This window comes from Lutjanus erythropterus, chromosome 13, assembly GCF_056507025.1.
Source record: "Lutjanus erythropterus isolate fLutEry1 chromosome 13, fLutEry1.hap2, whole genome shotgun sequence".
Classification (NCBI taxonomy): domain Eukaryota; kingdom Metazoa; phylum Chordata; class Actinopteri; order Lutjaniformes; family Lutjanidae; genus Lutjanus; species Lutjanus erythropterus.
The window spans coordinates 28,890,908-28,912,689 of NC_139329.1; the positions used below are offsets into that span (position 1 = coordinate 28,890,908).

General features: G+C 38.9%; 3 protein-coding genes across 3 annotated transcripts in view; all 3 read right to left on the bottom strand.

Moving 5' to 3' along the window:
• Positions 1 to 523: 523 nt before the first annotated feature.
• On the bottom strand, positions 524 to 4,853 carry cdkn1bb (cyclin dependent kinase inhibitor 1Bb). Its single transcript, XM_084733889.1, has 3 exons — positions 3,962 to 4,853; positions 3,585 to 3,713; positions 524 to 2,107 (listed from the first exon to the last, which is right to left on the bottom strand). The coding sequence occupies exons 1-2, from the start codon at positions 4,404 to 4,406 to the stop codon at positions 3,598 to 3,600; spliced, it is 561 nt and encodes a 186-aa protein (XP_084590015.1). The 5' UTR covers positions 4,407 to 4,853; the 3' UTR covers positions 524 to 2,107; positions 3,585 to 3,597.
• Positions 4,854 to 6,083: 1,230 nt separating this feature from the next.
• Positions 6,084 to 12,135, bottom strand: yars2 (tyrosyl-tRNA synthetase 2, mitochondrial). Its single transcript, XM_084733890.1, has 5 exons — positions 11,321 to 12,135; positions 9,344 to 9,511; positions 9,042 to 9,197; positions 8,663 to 8,833; positions 6,084 to 7,209 (listed from the first exon to the last, which is right to left on the bottom strand). The coding sequence occupies exons 1-5, from the start codon at positions 12,106 to 12,108 to the stop codon at positions 7,050 to 7,052; spliced, it is 1,443 nt and encodes a 480-aa protein (XP_084590016.1). The 5' UTR covers positions 12,109 to 12,135; the 3' UTR covers positions 6,084 to 7,049.
• A 6,446-nt stretch (positions 12,136 to 18,581) lies between these two features.
• The window catches only part of pparab (peroxisome proliferator-activated receptor alpha b), a 37,877-nt gene continuing 34,676 nt past the window's right edge, over positions 18,582 to 21,782 (bottom strand). The window contains exons 6-7 of the mRNA XM_084734020.1: positions 20,187 to 20,640; positions 18,582 to 19,702 (exon numbers count right to left, since the gene is read on the bottom strand). Coding sequence (XP_084590146.1) covers positions 19,458 to 19,702; positions 20,187 to 20,640 — 699 coding nt within the window. The 3' untranslated portion in view covers positions 18,582 to 19,457. The remainder of the gene's footprint in view (positions 19,703 to 20,186; positions 20,641 to 21,782) is intronic.

Below are 21,782 nucleotides of genomic sequence, written 5' to 3' on the forward strand. Positions count from 1 at the left end.
TGCTTAGACACACACACTCATAGTCACACAGACACTCTCAGAAATACAGATGCCACTGAGACAAGTTTTAAAAAAAAGTTAAAAAATGATTAAAAAAATAATTTAAGTATCAGTATTTTACCTTGTAGTTGAGGATCGTAATCTGAGCTCAAGGCACTTACATTTTTTCCATGAGAGCCATTCCCATGATAAGTTAGTGAATGTTACTGGCTACAACAAGTGGTCTGCTTTCCCCACTCTGCTTTTCATTGGATGACCAAAGTGTCAATCATCACCCCGCTCAAAACGCTGGTGGATTCATATTGGGAGTGTCACTGCATTGTACCAGGATGCCTCCACTCACACAGCTGCTGCAAAAGCTCTGCACCTCAGTGTGTTTTACACTCAACAGAAAGCTTTGATGCTATATTTTTTTATGCAGCTATTTTCTTAGCGTTAGCTTCAAGTTATAATAGATAAAACCAACAGTGTGTGTTCTGATGAATTTACACCAAGTGTAAAAAGCAATCACAAGTCAGATAGATTGAATTTTCTCTTTTAATTGATTGCAACACATTTTATAACCACACATTACAAAATGCACATCAAATATTTTATCAGGCTCAGTTTGCAACCTTATTGATAAGAAAAAAAAAACTACCAAAAATATGCTTTTACAAAATAAGACAATTATAATAAAGTAAATGCCACTTTGGATAACCGTAATCAAAAACCCATTTTTTATTCTACATTAAAAAAAAGCTTGACATAAATAAGTTAGTATAATTTCTCAGTGTTTTTACAAAATTATGTACATAGGTACATTGAAAAGATTTACACAAATACACAGGCATGGTGACTGCATCATTTCTGAGACAAGCTGTTTTCTCTCTGCACCCAGGTGTACACTGGTCTCTTTGAACACACTTCAGGCAAATAAAGGGAAGCTTTTAGATGCTCACATTTGCATCCTCAGCAGGCTAAACAACATTGGTGGAAAAAAAAAAAAAGTACAAAACATACATGGAAGTTTAAGTCAAGGTTATCACAAAGTAACACGATGTGAAGTCAATTAAGGAGCACAGGTGGTGCTGGCAACTGTTACTGAAGCAACCATGCATTTGGCATTGTAGGACATTCAACCCTTTAACAGAAAACCTCCTCTCTGAAGAGCATTAAGGCTGATGAAACAAAAAAGAATACAGTCAAAGAGAGGATGACTTTTAAACACGACCTGTGCAGTTTGTATGGTCTTTGTCCTTCAATATCTGAGTACCTCACAACTCCAGAGGAAATCAAACACACCATTACAACGTGGCTGAGGTGTGCAGGAGAACTTGAGAAAAAAAAAAGAGATCATATTCCAGGATTCAACTGATGCTAAATGCACCAATCACAAAATAAATACCAGGTGATGTAAAGGAAACAGAAATATTACGTTTTTTTTTTTTTTTCCTGTGTTGATTTCCTGGTGAAATAAGATCTTCTAGGAGAACCTGCACTTGATGACACTGAAATGACCAGAGGAAGGAAAAATAAAAAGAACAACAGATGAGCTACATTTGTACCGTTCTTCACTGCTGAGTTAGGAAGATGACGGAGTGAAGATACACTGTAAAGAAACTGTAAGAAGCCATGATTTTGTTTTAAATGTAGCAATTAGGGACTGTGTCAGAGTCACACCGCCTTTCAGAAAATAAAATAACAAATAAAACAGAACAGCATTTTGGAAACATGTATCAAACTACACTGCAAATTCTTCAAGTCAAATCAAAAAATTCACACCTTTTTACATAAAGGATTTGTGTTCAAATCATAATGTTTTTCTTATGTGCTACATATGGAGAGAAATATAATATAATATGTATATTTATTTACACACAGGTAGTAAAAAAAAGGAGCAAAAAAGGAAATCAAACCTAATTGCACGCTGCTACATTGACTGCTTTTAGAGGCAGTAACTTTTTTATTTGAGTGCCACAACTTTAGTGTTTCTATTCAGTGCTTCAACAGCGTCCTCCCCCGTCTTCAGGAGAGTTGATATGTTTCTGATGCTGTGTAGTTCCTCTTCCAAATGATCGGCCAACACTGAGGTTTCCCACATAAAAGGGGAAATACGTCTTCGGCTCTGTGGTAGAAATCAGATGAAAGAGCAAATTATAAATAAGAGACTGCAAAGTTAGGATACTGAGCTTCATGCATCATTTACAGAAACCTGCAGAACATTTGTGCATAGTTTTTGCTTTTTTAAAAAACAACAACAACAAAAAAAACAATAAATGCATGTGCACTTCTGTACATTTTCTTGCACTTTGGACAAGAGAGGTTTACTGGAAATCAACAAGATAGCATCCAAAAATAGGGTGTGAATTCACTGCAAACTGTCTTGCAAGTGTTGTTTTTCACCAGTGACAGTTCTTGAGGTGATGCAAGAATTGTTTGCTCATTTATATGATTTTGCACAAAATATTATAGGTGTAACAATAGCACCAGGTGTGATTTTACATCTGAACTTGCACTGTCTTGAATTCTAAACCCATAATAATTTATAGGATTTTTTTCAAAAGGGAGCAAAAACGGCAACTAGCAGGCATGTACTCATAAACCTGGTATTTGACAGAGAAATTGACCATCAAAAAAATACCAGGTTTATATGCGTATTTCTGTGTGCCAAAAATGGCAATCATCCCTAAAATGAAATGACCCACTTCTACAAATTAAAAAAAAAATACACTTAAAAAGGTGAGTTTAGGTGTTTCCTTCACTGCAGCCTTGACAGTTCACATCCTGCCACCACAATGCACATTTCATGCCTGTTCCCCTTCGCCGTGGCCAACAAGCACACTTGATTTGAGACCTGCACGGCTCCTCTGCTGCACACACTCTCCACCGGCAGAGACAGATGTGTGTGTGTTGTAACATTAGTGTGCAAAGTGTGTGCAGTGTGCAGCACACACACACACAGAGAGAGAGAGACCAGCCCCTTCCCGTCCCTGCTCTGCTCTGCTCTGCGCTGAGGGCAGTGGCTGCTGACGTGTTACTACTACACTGTTGTTCAGCTCACTTGTTGTTTACAGTTTAGTCGGAAACTCGGGCTCGCCGTGGCAGACAGCGGCTGTAGTAAAAGTGCGTCTAAATGTGGAGCCGCGCTTCTTCTCCTTTCACTCCTTTTGCATCGATCAGAGTGCGCCAAAACAAGATATAAGCAAAAAAAATGCAAGTGAAAGCTTTGGTGAACTTCAGCAGCACTTTTACTCTCACTATTACTATGAATGAGACAACACCTGTCAAGTGCACACTCAAAAAGAGTATTTTGCCTGTCAATGCTGCACGTTTGTTAGAAATTAAAATCAGCATTTAATCCGAACTTCATTAAGTAGAATCACTATAATACAATAAATATGTTCTTCAATCGCCATTTTGTTTAATTTACATCTGTCTTAGGAGCAGTCAACAGCTGGAAGTTGGGAAGACGTCAAGTAGTCTGTATTTTCTACCCTGACTGTTGCTGTAAGTGCAACACGCAGGAGCCCATTCAAAAAAAAAAAAACAAAACCATCTAATCAAAATAAATAAATAACACAAAATTAAAAATAGTTGCTTACCGTTGTCTCGTCCTCACGTTTGTCTCTTGGGACTGGTCTTTCTGGGTGTGTGTTCTGCAGAGTGGCTCAGGGTTGGACAGCTAACCTCATCTGAGCTGGTGTGTGACCTCTTAGTTTGGGCCGAGGTTTCTGCAAAAAGCACAATTTACCGTCAGTAAAAACTACGAAAAATGAAATGGATATAAAGCAAGTCCAGTTAAACTGTCGGGCAAGATGTAAAAAAAATAAAATAATAATAATTATGCTCCAATTTTAGCGCTAAATAAAATTATTTTCGGTGCACTTCTTCAGCCTGGTGATCGATACGCTGCAATAATCCCCAGCCTGGCTACCTGTGCTACAGAAAAACAGTGGTGATTTGGATGCAAATGTAGTACCGTGACATGCAGGTCTTTTCCTGAGCCCGGTGCACTGCTCCGTGCACTCCATCTGCCCGTCAGCCCTGTCGCTGTCTTCGCTCGGAGCCACCACAACACAGTTATGATTCCCATTTAGATCCACATTGTTATTCCCAGCAGAGCAGACGCCCTTCTTCCTCCTCTGCGTCTGCCCGTTGTAGAAACTCGGGACGTCTTTGCAGTCCACTAATTCCCACTCGAGCCTGCCGTTGGGCAGCGGCGTGTGATTGGCGAAGTCGAAGCCCCACTTGGCGGAGGCAGCCTCTTCCATCTCCCGCAAATGTCCCTTTAAATCCCTCTTTAACTCTTCGTGATCCATCGAGCCGAACAGGTTCCTGCAGGCTGACGGTTTCGGGTGATCCGACACCCGCTGCTCCGTCCGCTCCAGCGTCGGGCTCCCGTTTGATAGCCGAACATCTGACATTTTCCCCTCAAAATAGGAAAGGCAGGATTTTTCAAACAGCCGGGAGCGTCCAGTTTTTCCCCACTAGAAGAAAAAAAAAAAAAAAAAAAAAACACCGTTCAAAAACAACGGGTATCTCCTCCTCGTCGCTGAGACGCAAGATCCAAAACAAGCGTAAAACGACGCCTTATGCCATGCAGACGTCGAGCTGGAGACGGTAACAGCCGCGGTGTCGTGAAGCCGTGAGTCGTCTCCTCTCCGCGGATCATCAAAACAAAGTGCACAGGAACTGAAGCCGCTCTGTCAATCCCGTCCGCAGTGAGAGAAAACGGCTGCTCAGCACCCAATATGGCGATTGATGTACTTGGGATTGAGAGTGGAGCTTGACTGGGGGGGGAGGAAAAAATGATTGACACACGGAGCTATTTAAACGCAAAGGAGGTCTCTCATTGGTCAAAGCGCTTAAGCCCGCCCACTCTCTTAAGGTGGACCAGCTAGTTACAGCAACATCCAGCACGTCTGAATTTTTTTTTTTTCACACCAAATCCAAACGTTTTACCTCAACGGCAGCAACACTGAAACTGAAAATAGAAACTGTTAGCATATCCTCAAAAAAGTTTCAACAAAAGACTACTGATTACTTAACTTTTTTACTTTTTTTAATTAAACAATTATTTAAATTTTTGTCCAATTTGGAAATACTGTCTCATAGGTTTGCATTTGTTTTCTATTTTAGAAATTACTTTTTTAAAAAATAAGAATAAAAGAACAGAATAATAGAAAACAGAATGTTTTCACAGGTGATGCAAGCTACTGACCAATAAAAATATTAGCTGCTATGCATCTATAATGCAGTTAGCAGTATCACAATATACAGTTATTGACAATACCCATGATATTAAAAAAAAACATCATGTTAATAATGCACATAAAACCATGTAAATTATCCAGTGCCTCTTAAATCATACTGTATGTTCTTAAATAATTTTCCATTTCATTAAGTTCTCACTCGGTCTCCCTCCCTCAAGGCCCCCAGCACCTCCCTATGCAAACACCTTTCAGTTATCTATTTGTTGTAATGCTTTTTGTACAGCTATAGTTAGACTCCCTCCACCTCCCTACATTCATATTTTGACAGTTATTCACTTGTTTAAAAAGAGAGAAAATGTACAATGAACCAAGTTAAATTGGTAATTTCTTAAAAATACCATGACAATATTTGTGATTTTTTTTTCACATTATATGAATGTACATGTACACATATGTATATTATATGTATAGTGATATGACTGCCCTGAATGCAATTTTGCAAAACTACACTGCAAACACAATGAAGACTAAACTTAAGGGTGGAGTTTGAGACATAATAATTCTTTAAATTTAAATTACCAAACTACCTTTAAAACAATAATTGGACCCAAGTATATTATACAAATCACAAAATAATTATTTGTATAAAAAATATAAAATCAAATGGGTGCCAAAACAATTGGCAACAAGACTTGATAAAAAAAAACCAAGTTGTGGAGGCAGTTTGTTCAACAGTCTGTTTAAAATGAATTGCTTGTTAACATTCCACCTTAAAAGAGATGACATTTCTGAAAAATACATAGGCTAAGGCTTCAAGGTGTGGGCCCTTCACTAAAGTAGGTATACCCTGATATTAAAACTATTCAAAGATGACCAGAAAAAAAAAAAAAAAAAAAGATCAGGTGCATCTTTATGATCTGGTATTTCCACCAATTCTCTGGCTGTGGAGGGTAAGTCGAGGTCAGCACACTCCAGACCCCTGTCCTCATCTCCACTGGCCCCCAGGAGAAAATAAGAACAACAGATGTCCTGGGACTAGAAAGCTACCACACACGTTTCCACATTCAGAAGCCTGCGGATGCATTAAAACAAAAAATCCAAAGAGAAAAAAGAAAGAATGACAAGCAAAGGCTCTGTGTGCTCAAAGTTAGAAATAGTTATTTACACCACAGTGAAAACTTTGTTCTACAAGGGAAAATCTATCACCAATCCTGAAAAAATAGTCTACTAATGGAAATATAAAATTCATTGAAATCTAAAAGTAATCTACAAGCAAGATTATGCGGTTTTGAATGTCACAGAAAATCTTGTTGTTTCCTTTCTGGTACAGTTTACACCTTCCACCACTAAGACAGAAAAAAACCAGCCACATTTCGACAGATAATGGCCTCACGTTTACATCAAACTGAAAGAAACACGTTTCACTTAAAATAGAACCATAACCTGTTTGCGAGAAATGATGCAATTTAATTTTAATGTGAGCAATTATTTACCTATGGGGTCACAGCAGGGTATGTGGTGCAGCTGCATGTGCCTGCAGCACCACCTTAATAGCTGGGATAATGCTGCCCCCTAGTGGTCACTTTGTCAGATCTCAGTACAAAGTCAGCAGGCAACAATCTTTATATCAAAGGCTTTTTAATACCATAGCTTTAGATAAAGGTCACATCTGTACATATACATATTTATATTTATATGACAAGCAAAGACAATCACTAAGGGTTCAAAAACCCAGCGTGTTCCAAAATATCAGTCCATCCACATCTCCTCACTGACCCTGCAGAGGTGAAGTCGCCTACCTTCCCCGTCAGTCCATCAAAAGGTCAAAATGGTCCCGCGCGAGAGCGGAAAGCCTCAGAGACTGAGCCACTTGATGATGTAGAAGTTCCTCTTGCCCACTCTGAGTAAGGTAAGTCCGTTTGACAGGATATGGAGTTTGGGGATCAGCACCTGCTCTGGTTTGTCCGTCCGCTTGTGGTTGATCCACACTGCTCCCTCTGAAACCATCCGATACCTGCGCACAAACATTTTAACAGCCAGTTAGCACAGTTTCCTCTACTCTAACCTGAGTGAAATAGTCAGGATGTTATCTTGCAAAATACATCATTAACATGTAAACCTATTAAAATATCATCCATCTTTACACACTTTGTATTCTAAAGGCTACAACCTAACTTAAGTATGGATGTAAATGATGGAAACTAGACTTAGACACTAGACTTAAACTTTTGGCAAATAATTATGTTTTGATTGACTAATCATGGATTACAACACTGCATATAATGCACACTGGGATGTAAAAAGATCTGTTGACTCTTAAAGCATCATTTAAACATTAATGCATGATTAATCAGTTGGTAGGAGATTAACTGCCAATGATTTTGGTGAATCGTGAGACATTTATCAAAGAAAAATGCTAAACGTTCAGTGTTTTCAGCTTCTCATTTAAAGATTTGCAGCTCCTCTATGTTTTATATCATTGGAAATCAGATAGTTTTGACTGTTGGACGGCCAAATTAAGCAATCTGAAAACACTTAATGAAGGACATTTTTCTAATTATTTCTGATACGTTAGAGAAGAAATGGTTAATGTAAAAATTTAGACAGATTAATAATCAACCAAAATGAGAATAATCACAAGTTGCAGCTCTACAGGTATAAGCACTTAAAGGAAACAGTAAACTGAATTTGGATATGGGATAAATCACTCCAGTACAATGAAGCTTGTATTGGAATAGAGTTGAAAAGCAGGTTTCTCTCCATTCTGTGGTAACATTTTAATGTTTGCTTCCAACCAAATCCTCAAGGTGGGTCAACATAGAAATGCAGGACTCTCCTGGATAACAGACAATCATCCAGGTTTACATTAGGGGCCACCGTTTTCAATTATTTCAGCTTTGTTTCAGAGAAATCTTGTTGTATCCATCATTTTGACATGGTGGATGGCTCTAAATACTACAATACCCATGAGCCCTGGCCACTGTTGTTGTTGTCAGAGGCACAAATCAGAGCAGTCACAAATTCAGAATCTTTCACTGTTGCATTTTTTAACTTTTCTTTTAGAGTGATGTAGTCATTTTAATGCCAGAGCTCACCTCCAAATACACAAGAACAAGTTCCCCCTCTACACTATTTTGCAGCAGCAGCACCGCCGCTGCATGCTGGGCTTGTCTCCGCCCAAGACATTTGCAACTGGTCTTAAAGAAATGCAAACAAAGCAGGGCGTTTTTTTCACCTATAGAAGAATGTGTATGCACAAAGCCAGACTTCTCTCCAGTGCTGCATGAGCGCTGTGCAGAGAGTATAAAGAACACACCAACATATGCATTAAATCTGAGTTTAAAAAGTTTACTTGTCTACGAGAAAATGAATGGAGAATTTTACTTCCAGAGCCAGAGGCACTTGAAATAGCTTCTCCCACCTCACAACTCTATTAGATTTAAGGAAAGCGTGATTGCAGTCCCTACCCTTTGGGTCCTTCTGGGATGGCGTTGACCCTGCGGCAGGCGTCTATCACAGTGGTTCCAGGCTCCAACAGCATCTCGTGGAAGGGAGCCTCCCTGAAGAGCTCCTGAAGCTCCTCGTCACTCATTTCCTCTAAGGCCTGCACGCTGCTGTGGTACAGAGCGTTGGTACATCTGCAATGATAATATTAAATATGACTTTGAGTTAAGGATTTTGTGTCTTCCCTAGTTACACATACACATTCTCCAACTGACTGGGTTTAATAGGTTGACTCAAATAAATACTCATGTATAAAACTGTAAGAAGTGATCAAGAAAAATATACAGAATAATAGAGCATTACATACCACATACAAACACACACACTCAGAGTTCTTCTGACCTCTTTGCACTCTCGAGGCCCTCCTTTCCGTGCACCAGTTTGGTCACCTCTGCAGCCAGTCGTTTATGTGCGAGCCGTTTACCTGGATCCTCTCTCTGCTGCTCCATCAGCTTCTCCACCTCCGCTAGAGGCATGAAGGTGAACAGCTTCAGGTACCTGCAAACAGACCACAGTGCACAGAATATTTACATTTGCAGTATTTTGGATTCTGCATTCAAACAGTCAGATTAGGTGATGGGAATACAAACACCTATTTACACATCATAACCAAAAGTTGTCACCAGGCTTCTTGTCTATCTTACCCTTCCACACTAGCGTCAGGCTGCCGAAGAAAGAACTGGTACAGTTCAAAGGGAGACGTCTTGTCTCTGTTGAGCCACACTGCGTTGCCAGCCGTCTTCCCCAATTTGTCCCCGACAGAGCTGGTCACCAGTGGGATGGTGAGGCCGTACACCTCCTCACCGCTCACTCTGCAGAGGAGTCAGGATTTATTAGACAAGTGCTGCATGTCTGGTGGAAGTAAACAAACACTGTGAGTGAAATGGTCCACTGTATGCTTACTTTCAATACAATCAAATCTGGATCATATGATCATATTGTGTTCATCTTTGTTGTTAAAATTCATGATTTCAAGGAAACTGTAATTAAAAACTAATAAAAATATGAAACCAGAGTCTTACATGTGTGAAAAGTTTTGTGTGATCTTAATAATAGCATTTTGCAGGGATGCACAATAAATATAGTGTTGATCAGTTATATTATTAATTATTATGTCAGTGATGAAATTATAGCAGATACATGTTGGCTATATTAATATCTCATTTCATTTGAATTCTCAGTCAATTGCTCTACAAAAGTCAAAGTATATTAGTGAAGTCTTTTTTGATGTACATTACAAGAAAAAATAAATGAACATTTGAAGAATCAGAGATGGTCTTTGTTTTTGTAGTAACAGTGATGTCAGTCAGATGTCATGGTCAGACATCACATTGCTCAGCTGGTTGGTGCCTCTGAGCTGAATGTTGAGGTTTTCTATTTGGTTTAGGTCGGAGGTTTTCAAAGTGGGAGGGAGGCCTCCCCCAGGGGGGCTACAAACTGGTTTAGAGGAGGATCAGTGAATGTAAGTGAAAAAATACATATATTACATGACTTATTAGGGCTGGTAAGTTCAGAAAAATCACATCACTTTACTGTAATGCAGCCTTTAAAACCAAGAAAAGACAACAACATGATTTAATGATATCCAAAATCTAAGACAATACCTAGTCTCATAACATGATAGACATAATTCTGAAATACTCCCCTTTCTTTTTAGTTAACAAAAGATCACATAGAATATTTTAAATGTGTGTGATTTGGATAGAAAACTGTAGTAGGTCAGAAACTAATGAATTCCTTTGGACAGACCTTTTTATGTATTTGGTGTAAGCTTAAGTTTGTAAAACGGCAATATTAGACTATTTTTAACCGTTGACTGTCTATAAGATCAAATAACATAATCATGATCCCTTAGACATCCAGGAACTGAGCGAAACTAAGGAAGTAAACTGAAGCGTCGTGCCTTTTTCTGAGGGGAGACTCACAGCTGCAGACTTTGAAAACCCCTGATTCAGGCAGATGAAATCATAAGCCTTTGCTGACTAAGAGCAGAGCGCCTTCAGTCTGATAGCTACACTATGCTAGAAAATCTGAGTCAAGAGCTTTTCTGAAGATTTAGGTGATTAGATTTAGCAGATAGCCACAAAGCAGGAATCAATCTGAGGTGTACCAGTGTTAGAAATGTGTTTTGCTAAAATGAATTGCTGCTTGGTAGGTTAGAAGTAGGGCTGTACGATATGGTAAAAAAAAAAATAATAATAATAAAATTATTTTTACAGATATTGCAATATGATTCATGATTAGTGGGAATGATCATTTTTGCTTCACCACTTCCATTTTCACTGGGAAAAAAAGATCGAGCCCTACAAATATCAGACAACCAGTAAGATCAGCCTGATGTAGGCCTATTACAGCTATATCAGTGGGTGAAGGCTCAATTATATATTACAGTATTTTACTGAAAATGAATAGCTGCTAGGTTGCTGCTGGTAGATAAAAAGTATGCCGAATTGAGGTGAGGCTCCTAAAGAGGAAACAGGACCTTTAGTCACATATTTTGGCGTGCACACCATTACCAAAGCTCAATTATAGATTAAAGTGACAGAATTTTAAACGAGGTTTGGAACAATGCAATCCACAGCTACAATAACCTGTTTTAAAGTAAGATGATGGGCATTTACTTGTGAATGAACTCATGTCCAGACATCAAATTGCCCAGCTGGTCGGAGCCCCCGAGCTGGATCTTGCAGCCGTATATTTGGTTGAGGTGGTAGAAGTCATAAGCTTGGAACACCTGGTAGGTGAACTCTGTCAGGCTCATACCGTCTGCGCTCTTCAGCCTGGACTGCACGCTGTGGCGGCTCAGCATGGTGCCCATCCTGAAGTGCCGTCCAGCCTCGGACAGAAAGCCCACCACGCTGCGGTCCTTGTACCAGCTCAGGTTGTTCAGGACAGTCACGGTGCCCAGCTTCCTGGAGCCGTCGTGAAAGTACAGTTCGTGGTTGGTGAAAATCCTCTGGACGCTCTCTCGGATGCTGCGGGTGTTCGCCTCCACAGCCTCCGCGGACAGCCGCTCCCTCTCGCTCGTTTTCCCGCTCGGGTCTCCGATCTGGGCCGTGGCTCCTCCGAGCACAGCCAGGACATGGTGCCCGGCGTTTCTGAAGTGCAGCAGGCCGATGATAGCGAGCAGGTTGCCCACATGGAGGCTGTCGGCCGTGGGGTCAAAGCCGCAGTATACAGTCTGAGCACCGGACTGGAGCAGCCGAGGGAGCTGGTCCTGAGCTGCGTCTTCTGGGAAAGATTCCTTCAAAATACCGCGTTTATTCAGAGAAAACAGCAGTCCATTCAGTCCGGGAGAAGAAGAGTGAAATTTAGATCTTAGTGTGAGGAAAAGACTCGTCCTCCTTGGCAAAATACAGGATCCATGCCGCGATACATAACGACAGTTCCTCACCATGGACGCGGCCATGTTGGACAATGTGACAAGAACGCAGAGGAAGAGTTGAGGGTCGTGGGTAGTTTGTTTGGAGTGGAGCGCCCTCTAGTGCACCGGTTCTCACTGAAGGGGCTCTGTTGCTTGCAGGAGCCATGCAGATGGATGGACGTGTCCATCAGAGCTGCAACGATTAATCAGTTAGTTCATCAAAATTAAATTAGTCACCAAATATTTTTGGAATCAGTGTCAGAAATATTTTACTGATCACGAGGAGAAATTTGGTTATATTACAGCTGCTCCACCCAAGAATAAAAAAATATACAAGCACAGATAGAACATCATGAGAAAACAGACACATAACAATATAAATTACAAGTATGTAAGTATTGATAATAAAGTGCAATAATACTATAAAAAAGAATATATAAATAATTGAAGTGTACAGTATAAATTCAGTATTAATTTACCTAAATCTAGTTTTAAGACCTGCATTATTTCAGCTTTGTTGTGAAATAAACTTTTCTTTTTGTCACTACACAGCAAATGTGGAGCCATGCAGTATTCTAGCATTAAATGTGTGAAAAACTGTCACATAATTTCCCTTTAGTATAATTCAATAATGTTATTAATGTTTTTATTAAATTCTGTCTTATTTCAATTTATTTATAATTCCCTTTATAAATAGTGGCAATTGCATGTTTTAATGTTTCAGTTTTTATGATGATTTCTACAAAATTAAGATTTCATGCTTCTGGAGTCAATATGATGTAATACATATCTATTTCAGGTCTTACTCTTTGCTTTTGAAAATGTTTGAAAACCCATGTGTGAGTGCTTTACCTTTGCACACATGCATATTTCTTCATGCTATCAATTATTAATTTCCACCTTCCTTAGTTCATTTAAAAAATACTTACAATACTCAACTGAAATAGTAACAGTGTAATGTGACACCAGTGCACAATTCTTGGTCCCTTTTTGCTTTTAACTGTGGAATCATTACTTCACCCTTCATCAAATGCAGACCTGATGTTCTTAGTACAACTTGAAGTTGCAAGTTCAACTGTAGACCAATAGATGGTGAACTTGCACCAAGTTCATGACAGCCTTGTAGTTAAAGCCTAAAGATGACTAGACATTTTAATATTTTTAGATGTATTTTTGTCTTATTAATTATTATTTTTATGATAAGGTAAACAATTTGAAGAGAAATAAGTAACAAATAAACAATTTAATAATAAAGGATATTAAGTGTAAATTTAAAACTGAAAAAGTCACAGTTATTGATGTTGAGTGTCTGCTGAATAAATGCAATGACAGACCACAGGTGTAGAAAATTTAGATGTTAAATTTCTTAAAATTGTTGCTAATTTAAGTGCTGGTCCTGTCTGTCATATTATTAATTTGAGTATTTGTCCACAGGCATGGAAGATGGAAAAAAATATTCCACTTTCAAAGAATCAAAGTTGTAAGTAGAATATTAAAGTTATGCCACCAGGTGTCATCAAACTAGTTTTGAATGCTTTAGTTCTGTCACAGCTTGATTACTGTTTTGTGATCTTGTCTAGTCTGACAATGAAGGAGTTAAAAAAAAAATTACAAGTAGCTCAAAATAAAGCAGTGTGTTGTGCTTTACAATGTTCATTAGACATGTATGACAGTCTGGGTTGGCTAACTATCAGGCAGAGATCCACCGATGTTTTGTTAAATTTTCAGGAGCGTACTGTTGACATGATCACCAAAGATAATTATCAGACTCGATATGTAACAGAATGACGGTTCATTCTACCTAAAGCAAAAATAAGTATGATGCAGAAAACAGTCATGCACAGAGCCATGGTTGTTGCCACTGCATACTGTTCAAGAGTAAACTAAAGACCGGTTCAAAATTTTGTTAAAACAGTATTTACAACTATTTAAGAAAGCATAGGAAAATAGTGTAGTAATAGAACGTAAATCTGGTGAGAGCAGAGAATGCAAAATGTTTTTTGTGAGAGTGAGAGGATGATAAATATATTACTTAAAGGTCCTTCTGATCAAGATGTATGTTCACTATGAAGAACTATGAACTATGAACAAATGATCAACTTACTATGATTTGTGGTGGAATTGTGACTGATTTATAATTCTGATTTAACATTTGTTGCATAGAATAACAAACTTAATTGTTAAATTAACAAGATGAGCCGTTTTGTTTGTTGTGTTTATGTAGATGTAGTGTGTTTAAGTGTGCATGAGTGCATGAGAATAGCCAATGCTTATGCTAGTGCTAATGGGGATCCTAATAAAAAGGTAAAGATACAAGATCCAAGGTTTAATTATAGAAACTTAGCTCAGGTGTTAGAGGAAAGAGGGTGAATGTCCACTGTCCATTTAGCTTCAAACAAACAAACTGCGAAAAGTGGTGGATTTTAAAATCATTTTATTTTGAAATCCATTCAATGTCAACTTGTTCCATTGTTTAAATGACTAGATATACATTCATTTAACATTTACAGTATTGTTACCACGCCACAGTACACATTAACAACACATCCAAAGACAGTCTCTGTTGTCTCTTTGCACAACACTATAGCCACGAAAACAAACTCCATTAAATCCAGGAAGAGAGAAAAAAAAAAAAAAAAAAATCAAAAACCTAATTCCTATGACTGCTGCTCCCTGGTAACAAATTTCTGTCAGTTTTGGAAAATAAAAATAAAGGTCATATTAATTAATATTGTTGTTGGTGTTTGTGTGCTGTAAGGCAGAGCACTGTAAAGTCATTCCAGAGAAAAAGAGAGACAGAGACAGAGAGGGAGGAACAGTATATCTTTCTATATCCTGAGCTAGTTCAACAAAGGAAGACTAGGTTTCCCTGATACAAGTTAAAAAGTCCCTTGTCAATTCAACACAAAACAGACATTCCTATAGGAAAGCAGACATCACAAATTTACATGATTTCTCCTCTGGGGGCTTTGCTCTAGTGTTTCAACCATTTTGTGTTTAAAAGTCTGTCTTTTTTTTTTTTTTTTTTTTTTAAACGAATCCTTCATTGTTACTGTTCTGTACGGTAAAATGAAGCTTCAATAGCACTTTTGAACCTGTGTGATAGTTTCCGACATCATTTCCTGTCTGCGTGGCCCTACTGTATCACAAACAGCTACCTCTAGCTGATGACACAGACAGTTTACAGCTCTAAAAGTGTGTGTGTGCACGAGTCAAGTCTCTTTTTTCTGAATCTCTAGTGTTTTATGGCATGGGCACACGCTAAGGCACGGATTGTTTGGGGTCGATCCCCTGAGCATAACTGCGATGGGGGAAGAACCGAGCTGCGTTGAGTGAATTCTGCACATGGGACCGACATTCTGCGAGAACATATAATACGTAAGTAGAGGCAGCTTGAAGGTCAGTAATCTACTCATGGCATAATAAGAAATGTTTGGTGAGTTAGTACAATATAGCAGCGAGTGAGGAGAAAGAAGTCAGACAAAAAAAGCGTGACAAAAAAAGGATTATAAAACAGTATATACTGCATTTTCATTACTGCATCTTATTTACTGAAATAAACACGTGATGTGATGGCAAAGTATGAGTGCATTCAGTTTCTCTATTTAAATCAACAGAGATGTGATGTGTCAAAAACAAGGTACAGGTTAGTTTGTTCAACAAGAGGAGGCAACTGTGGATGATTTCTGATATTAATGATGACATTCTGTGCATATATTATCCATTTGTTTTTGACTATGCAACCTGAGTATAAAAGGAGATGGGTGCCGTATGACCAGTGCTGAGCTGTAGCTTTTCCTTTAAAATGATTATTTTCCACTGTTTTCAAAAGGTCAAGTTTTAATCAACCGCCTAAAGTTGTGAGCTGGCGCAGCTCCTAAGTGCTGTCACTTTAAATCATAAGAGCTTAATTTAACATTTAAATGAAATACAGCTGAATGAACTGAACGCACACTGCAGCATTGATGGCTAAAAATAGCGAATAACAAAAGGAATGTCCCCAATGGGATTGACATCTATGGATATTCAGATTACCAGTTGCCCTGTTTACCCTTAAATCTATTTACACCGCACTCTTCAATCGTGCCATTTCAAATAAACAATTATCTGATTTAGTCATACATATATACTTTAGTATAAAAATATGATCCAATTCAATTAAAACACAAGTATGTGGCATTTAAGCAAAAGGAACATACAGTACATAACTACATTTACTGTAAAATTTTCAAACATTTAAAAGTATTTACCAAACGGAGGAATACAAAAGTTGATCATCATTAGTACCTTGTATACCTCATGAGTTAAAAGCTGGAGCGAGCAGTCGATGTCATCATTTCAGCTATGTACAGTACACTCTGTTTATACAATGTGATGTCATTATAAACACAAGGTCCATTTCTTAATAAATTCATAATGATTTTAGGAGATTTTGGTTGGACAAGCAAATCAGAGTGGAAAAGCATTCTCTCATAGTTTTACATATATGTTATTCAAACCATCAACCATGCATGCTTTAACCATTTCCTCTTCAATATTCCCTCACTGTAGGTCTTCTGTGTAGCATGTTCATTTAGTACAAAAGGCAGTATGACAACACAATACAGGAGTGGCCTCTTCACATGCACTTTTGTTTTCATCGTAAATCTACAACCCCAATTACAAAAACGTTGGGATGCGACATAAAACATAACCTTTTTGGACCATGTTGCAAGCATCAAATTCAGAATGAGTGTATATTTGCTGAAAACAATAAAGTTAGTCAGTTTGAACGTTAAATGTCTCGTCTTTGTACTGTATTCAGCTGAATGCAGGTCAAAAAGTTTTTGCATATCATTGCATTCTGTTTTTATTTACATTTTACACAATGTCCCAACTTTTTTGGAATTGACTCGTAAGAGATTCGACGTGGAAATGTATTTGGTCTTTCATCCATCAACAGACACTTGTGAAAATGTTAAAAAAGCTCCTCTTTTAGCTGCTTAAAAAGGTCACAGAATGAAATAAGTTCAGGTGGCCACATGCTTGTTTGCTTTTGTCTTTTGATTCTGACAGTTTGCCAAAAAGGATCTGGTAATCTGCAAAAACCCCTTTCACCCAAAATGACAAGTTTCTGATTATGTAAAAAGTCTAATTATCAAAGCATCTATTTAATCTTTGAGGCCATACCATTATGATTTTCTTCTTTAGAAAAAAAGAGTAATGTTTTTCATTTTCCATCATATAAAATGTGCACATAAGACCCCTGAATCTTAATCAACTGCCTGTGTTATAACCACACACACAGAGTGAAATACTATAGAAGGCAGAAAGACTGACAGGAGAAGGAGGAGAGACACCCTTCTCCTAACCTTAACATATCTAAATGAGAGGAAAAAAAACAATAATGAGATGTAATTTTCTGGAATGGGGCTTTACTGAGTGAGAAGTTAATAAACAGTTGAATTAATTTCTGGTAAATCGGCTTTTCGGTCTGCCGGTATTAAGGTTGTAATGCGGTTTATCTTGGTGTTAGCCCTTGAATACTGGGACACAAAACAGGATGGAGTGCCAAATGTCTGTGCATGTGTTTTGTGAAAAAGGCATAAAAAACAGAGGTCCAGTACAAAAAAAAAAATAAAGTCACATTAACATGTCGCAGGCATGTTTGTGCTTCAGATGTGCACGGTGGTGCGGTGAAACTGTGCCTGTCGTCATTTCAGTCGTGAAAAACTTTGAATTTTCTTACAAACTTTAAGATTCTGCTACCTTATTTTGAAGTGTAAAAATACTATTGCCTGTACACTTAGTGGACACACTGAGTAATAAGTAATGAAGATGCTGTCATGTTAGGAGGAGAAAAAGATGTGAAAGACATCGATCATTTCCAGTATCATTACGAACAAAGTATGGCTTAGAAGACTTACAGTACAAATAAATGATTATGTTCAGGAGCCTGGTGGCACCACAGTTGTGTCTCTGTGTAGAAAAAAGGTGAAGAAATATGCTGGAGGGCTGGTGCATGGATAACCATCACATCACCGCCCTTTACTGACAGCCAATTTGGCAGGAGCTGCCTTGCTTGAAAATCATTACTGTCTTAACGTTGCTGCTGCCACTGAAGTCATTTGGGTGTTATTAGCTCTGAGGATATTATGGCTCTTTGACATCGGTATAAAAATTAACTTTCAAACATACTGCTGGAGTGGCAACTATCAAGTTCATATTCTTTCCTCATTTTAGGGCTTGTTAAAGGGATAGTTTGCATTATTTAAAGTGGGGTTGTTTGAGATACTTATCCATAGTTGGTGTATTACCTACAGGATCAGCAGTTAAAAGTAGTTTAGCCACTTGAGAAAAATCTAAACAAATGAATATCAGTTTAAGTGTACACCATATTTTTACCACTACCGCCTTTTCCGACTGAAAAAAACTGTTATAGAAGGCAAATATTGCACGCTCCAAACTAATCAAACTCCATTCACAAAATCAGTAATTTTACCTCACAGAACATGGGAGATGCTGGTCTACTAATGTCACGATCTCTTACTTTGTTTGTATTGTGTAATGTGTAATTTTGGCATTTTAAAAGGTCAGCGAAGATTCACCAGCGTCACACAATAAACACAAAAAACTAACGGATCAAGGAAGCAGTAGACCAGCACCTCCTGTGTTCTGCAAGGTAAAATGACTGTTCTTGCCGATGGATTCTGGTCAGTTTGGAAACAGAGACATTTCGCTTATGTAACAGCGGTTTCCCATCAGAAAATGTGGTTTGACAGTAAAGCAATAAAAATCTTCTAAATATAGTGAACATTTTAAGTGATTGATTGATGTTTTTAGGTGGCTAAAAGACATTTTGCTGCTGACTCTGTCCACAGCAGTACATTGCTTCGCTTCTGCGCTGGTACTCTCTTCTGCCTCTCCAAACTTGGGACATGCCAACCACTGTCTAGTGTGGGAAATACACTGTCTACCTCATACAGCCCCACTTCAAATAATCCAAATTATCCCCTGACGGGGCAGGATAAGGATAACCCTGGAGGTCAGCTCAACAACTTTAAATTGGCATTTAGTGTTTTTCTCCAAGAGTTTGGTCAGATATTGCATACGCTAGTATCTAGAGAGGGGCTCAATCAACTGTACATCACGTCTTTGCATACATGACTTTACTGCCTCCGAAGGTCCACACACTGGAGTGCAGAGCACTGTGTCAAACCACGAGAATAATCAGCCTCTTGCCAGGACCTAAACAGGACCTCTTGTGCTGACCAGAAGCCAAAGCTAACTCTTGCTGCATCAGGGGGGGTTTAAGTGGTTCAACCTAGCTTATGGAGGGCTCTTCTTCTTCTTCTGTCCCTGAAAATAAGGAGATGGTCTGTAGAGCGCCTCTCCTGGTTATTCCACCACAACCCTCAGTACATGTCTCTGTAGATCTCCTGCAGGAGTGGGTGAAGTGAGGTGTCCTCTGTCTTTTTGATCTCCTGCACCAGCTGTGCGTGCTCAGTGACCAGCTGCCGGAGGTCAGCCAGTTTCTGCAGCAGCTTGGGGAAGAGGAAAGTGTCGTCGGGGTGATTGGCCAGCAGATGGAGCTGTAGCACCTGCACAATGCTCTCCTGCATTCGCTCAATGTGTGCCACATTCACCAGGCCGGGTCGGTCTAATTACAGAGAAAGCAAAATAAACTTTAGTGAGACTCATTAACCATAATCTCCTGTTGGAATAAAAACATGCAGTAAGAAGTTAGCACCAGACTGCCTTCACAATTTCTGCACTTTGAGTAACTGTAAAACTATAAGACTATGAGTAACTCTAAACCAACCAAACTCCATAGGCGAAATAAGTAATTTTACCTTGCAGAACATAGGAGCTGCTGGACTGCCATTGCCTTGACCTGTTGATTTTTGCATTGTTGTGTGACTTTGGTGTTTGAAAAGGATAGTTCAGATTCACCAAAGTCACACATACTGATTATTTTTTAGGTGAACTCTTTTTAAGTGGCTGAAATACCTGTTCCCTACCAACACATCTACTGTAGCTAATACACAGACTATCAATAACTACCTCATACAACCCCACTTCAAATAATCCAAACTATCCCTTTATTAGTTTAATTCTAAACATTTTTTTTCCTGCATTCTTACCTCCACAGCAGATGATAGCAGCCACAAACAGAGCCAGGTCACTGTCATCCAGCTCCAGCCCGTTAAACTTCATTGCAAACTGGAACTTGGGCTCCATCATATCACTGAACGGCCGCCGCAGGCTCTTGAGGAATTCCCGGGTGATGAAGCCTGAGCCGTACGCTACAAGAAGCCCGTCCTTGTTCATGCTGGAGGCGAGCATGGCGAACAGAGCCTCATACACGCCGTATTTCAAAAGAGTCACCTGATCGTTGAGGTCCAGGCTTGAGAACCCGGGGACGGACTTTGCAAACTCTGTGAGCTCGGTGACGGTTTCCACCGACGTGCACTGGCAGCAGTGGAAAATCCGAACCTCTGCCTCTCTGTCCTTCAGCACCCCTGCTGAGCCGACCATCTTCGCCACCAGGGTCTGCTCCGCCAGCTGGAGGGTCTCCATGTCGTGGATGACGAAAGGCTGTGGACAGTGAAGAGTGACAAATTTTTAATGTAAAGTGTAGAGTATGGTTAAAATGGATTTCTAATTGAAACACAGTCAGCACAGTGTGTACCATGATTTTGACCTACATAAATAAACCTGACTACATAAATATAAAGCTGAATCATCAAACACCTCTACATGAAACACTGACTGTGATGTTTACCCATAATCTTTACTCAAAGGAGAGGCTACGCCCCGAGCCCTCATTGACAGTATTTCCACAAAGACATAAACGCCATCTTTGAGCCTACAGCAATAATAAATGTCACTCTTGACACCCGAGTTGCTCTAGGAATTAGAAAGCACAATTAATGTTTTGAGTAAATCAGTGTCAGAGCAAATAAGGCTCTCCAGGGCAAACTGAAATTGTTAAAAATAAGAAAGGAATTCATTTGAAATGATGACACAGTTGACAAATACTCTTTCATAGTAAAATATGTCAAAATCCTAATAATGTGGATGGAGGTACACAAGTATGTAAGGGTGCAGTAAGCAGCTATGAAAAGTCATGCTAGCCAATAAACATATCTTTCTTTATTTTTAAATTTTATTTCTTTAAGATTTGTTCCCTTACATTCTTATTATTTATTAATATCCCTCATTATTTTTTGTAATACCATGATATAATACAATCCCTGTAAAAACAAAAAACAAAAAACAACACAATAGCAAGATACACATTTTAGATCATATCACCCACCCTTATATAGCAGGGACTGACACTATGACATTGGTGTTTTCGCTGTGTCACAGTTCCCACAGTGAGGAGTTACATCTGATGAGCAGCTACACCTGCTGCTGCATGTCATGTCAGACCTCTGCGTCATGAACGCTCTTCTAAATGTGGGCTACGAGGGAAGGTATGAGGGACATGACACAGAGCTGTCCAATGTTGGACTTCTACATCAGTCCAATACCTGATCATCAGATAACGGAAACTGATCATCAACAATAAATAATAAGTTGATATAACAAACATGAAAACAATCTTGCACCGAAAGTGTCATCACCTTATGCACATGTGCATTGTACATAGTAACTATCTTCACTTTTTGTAATAGACACACTTTGCCTCTTTTTGGGCTCACAGTCTTAACTCATGCTATGTGATCCTGCAG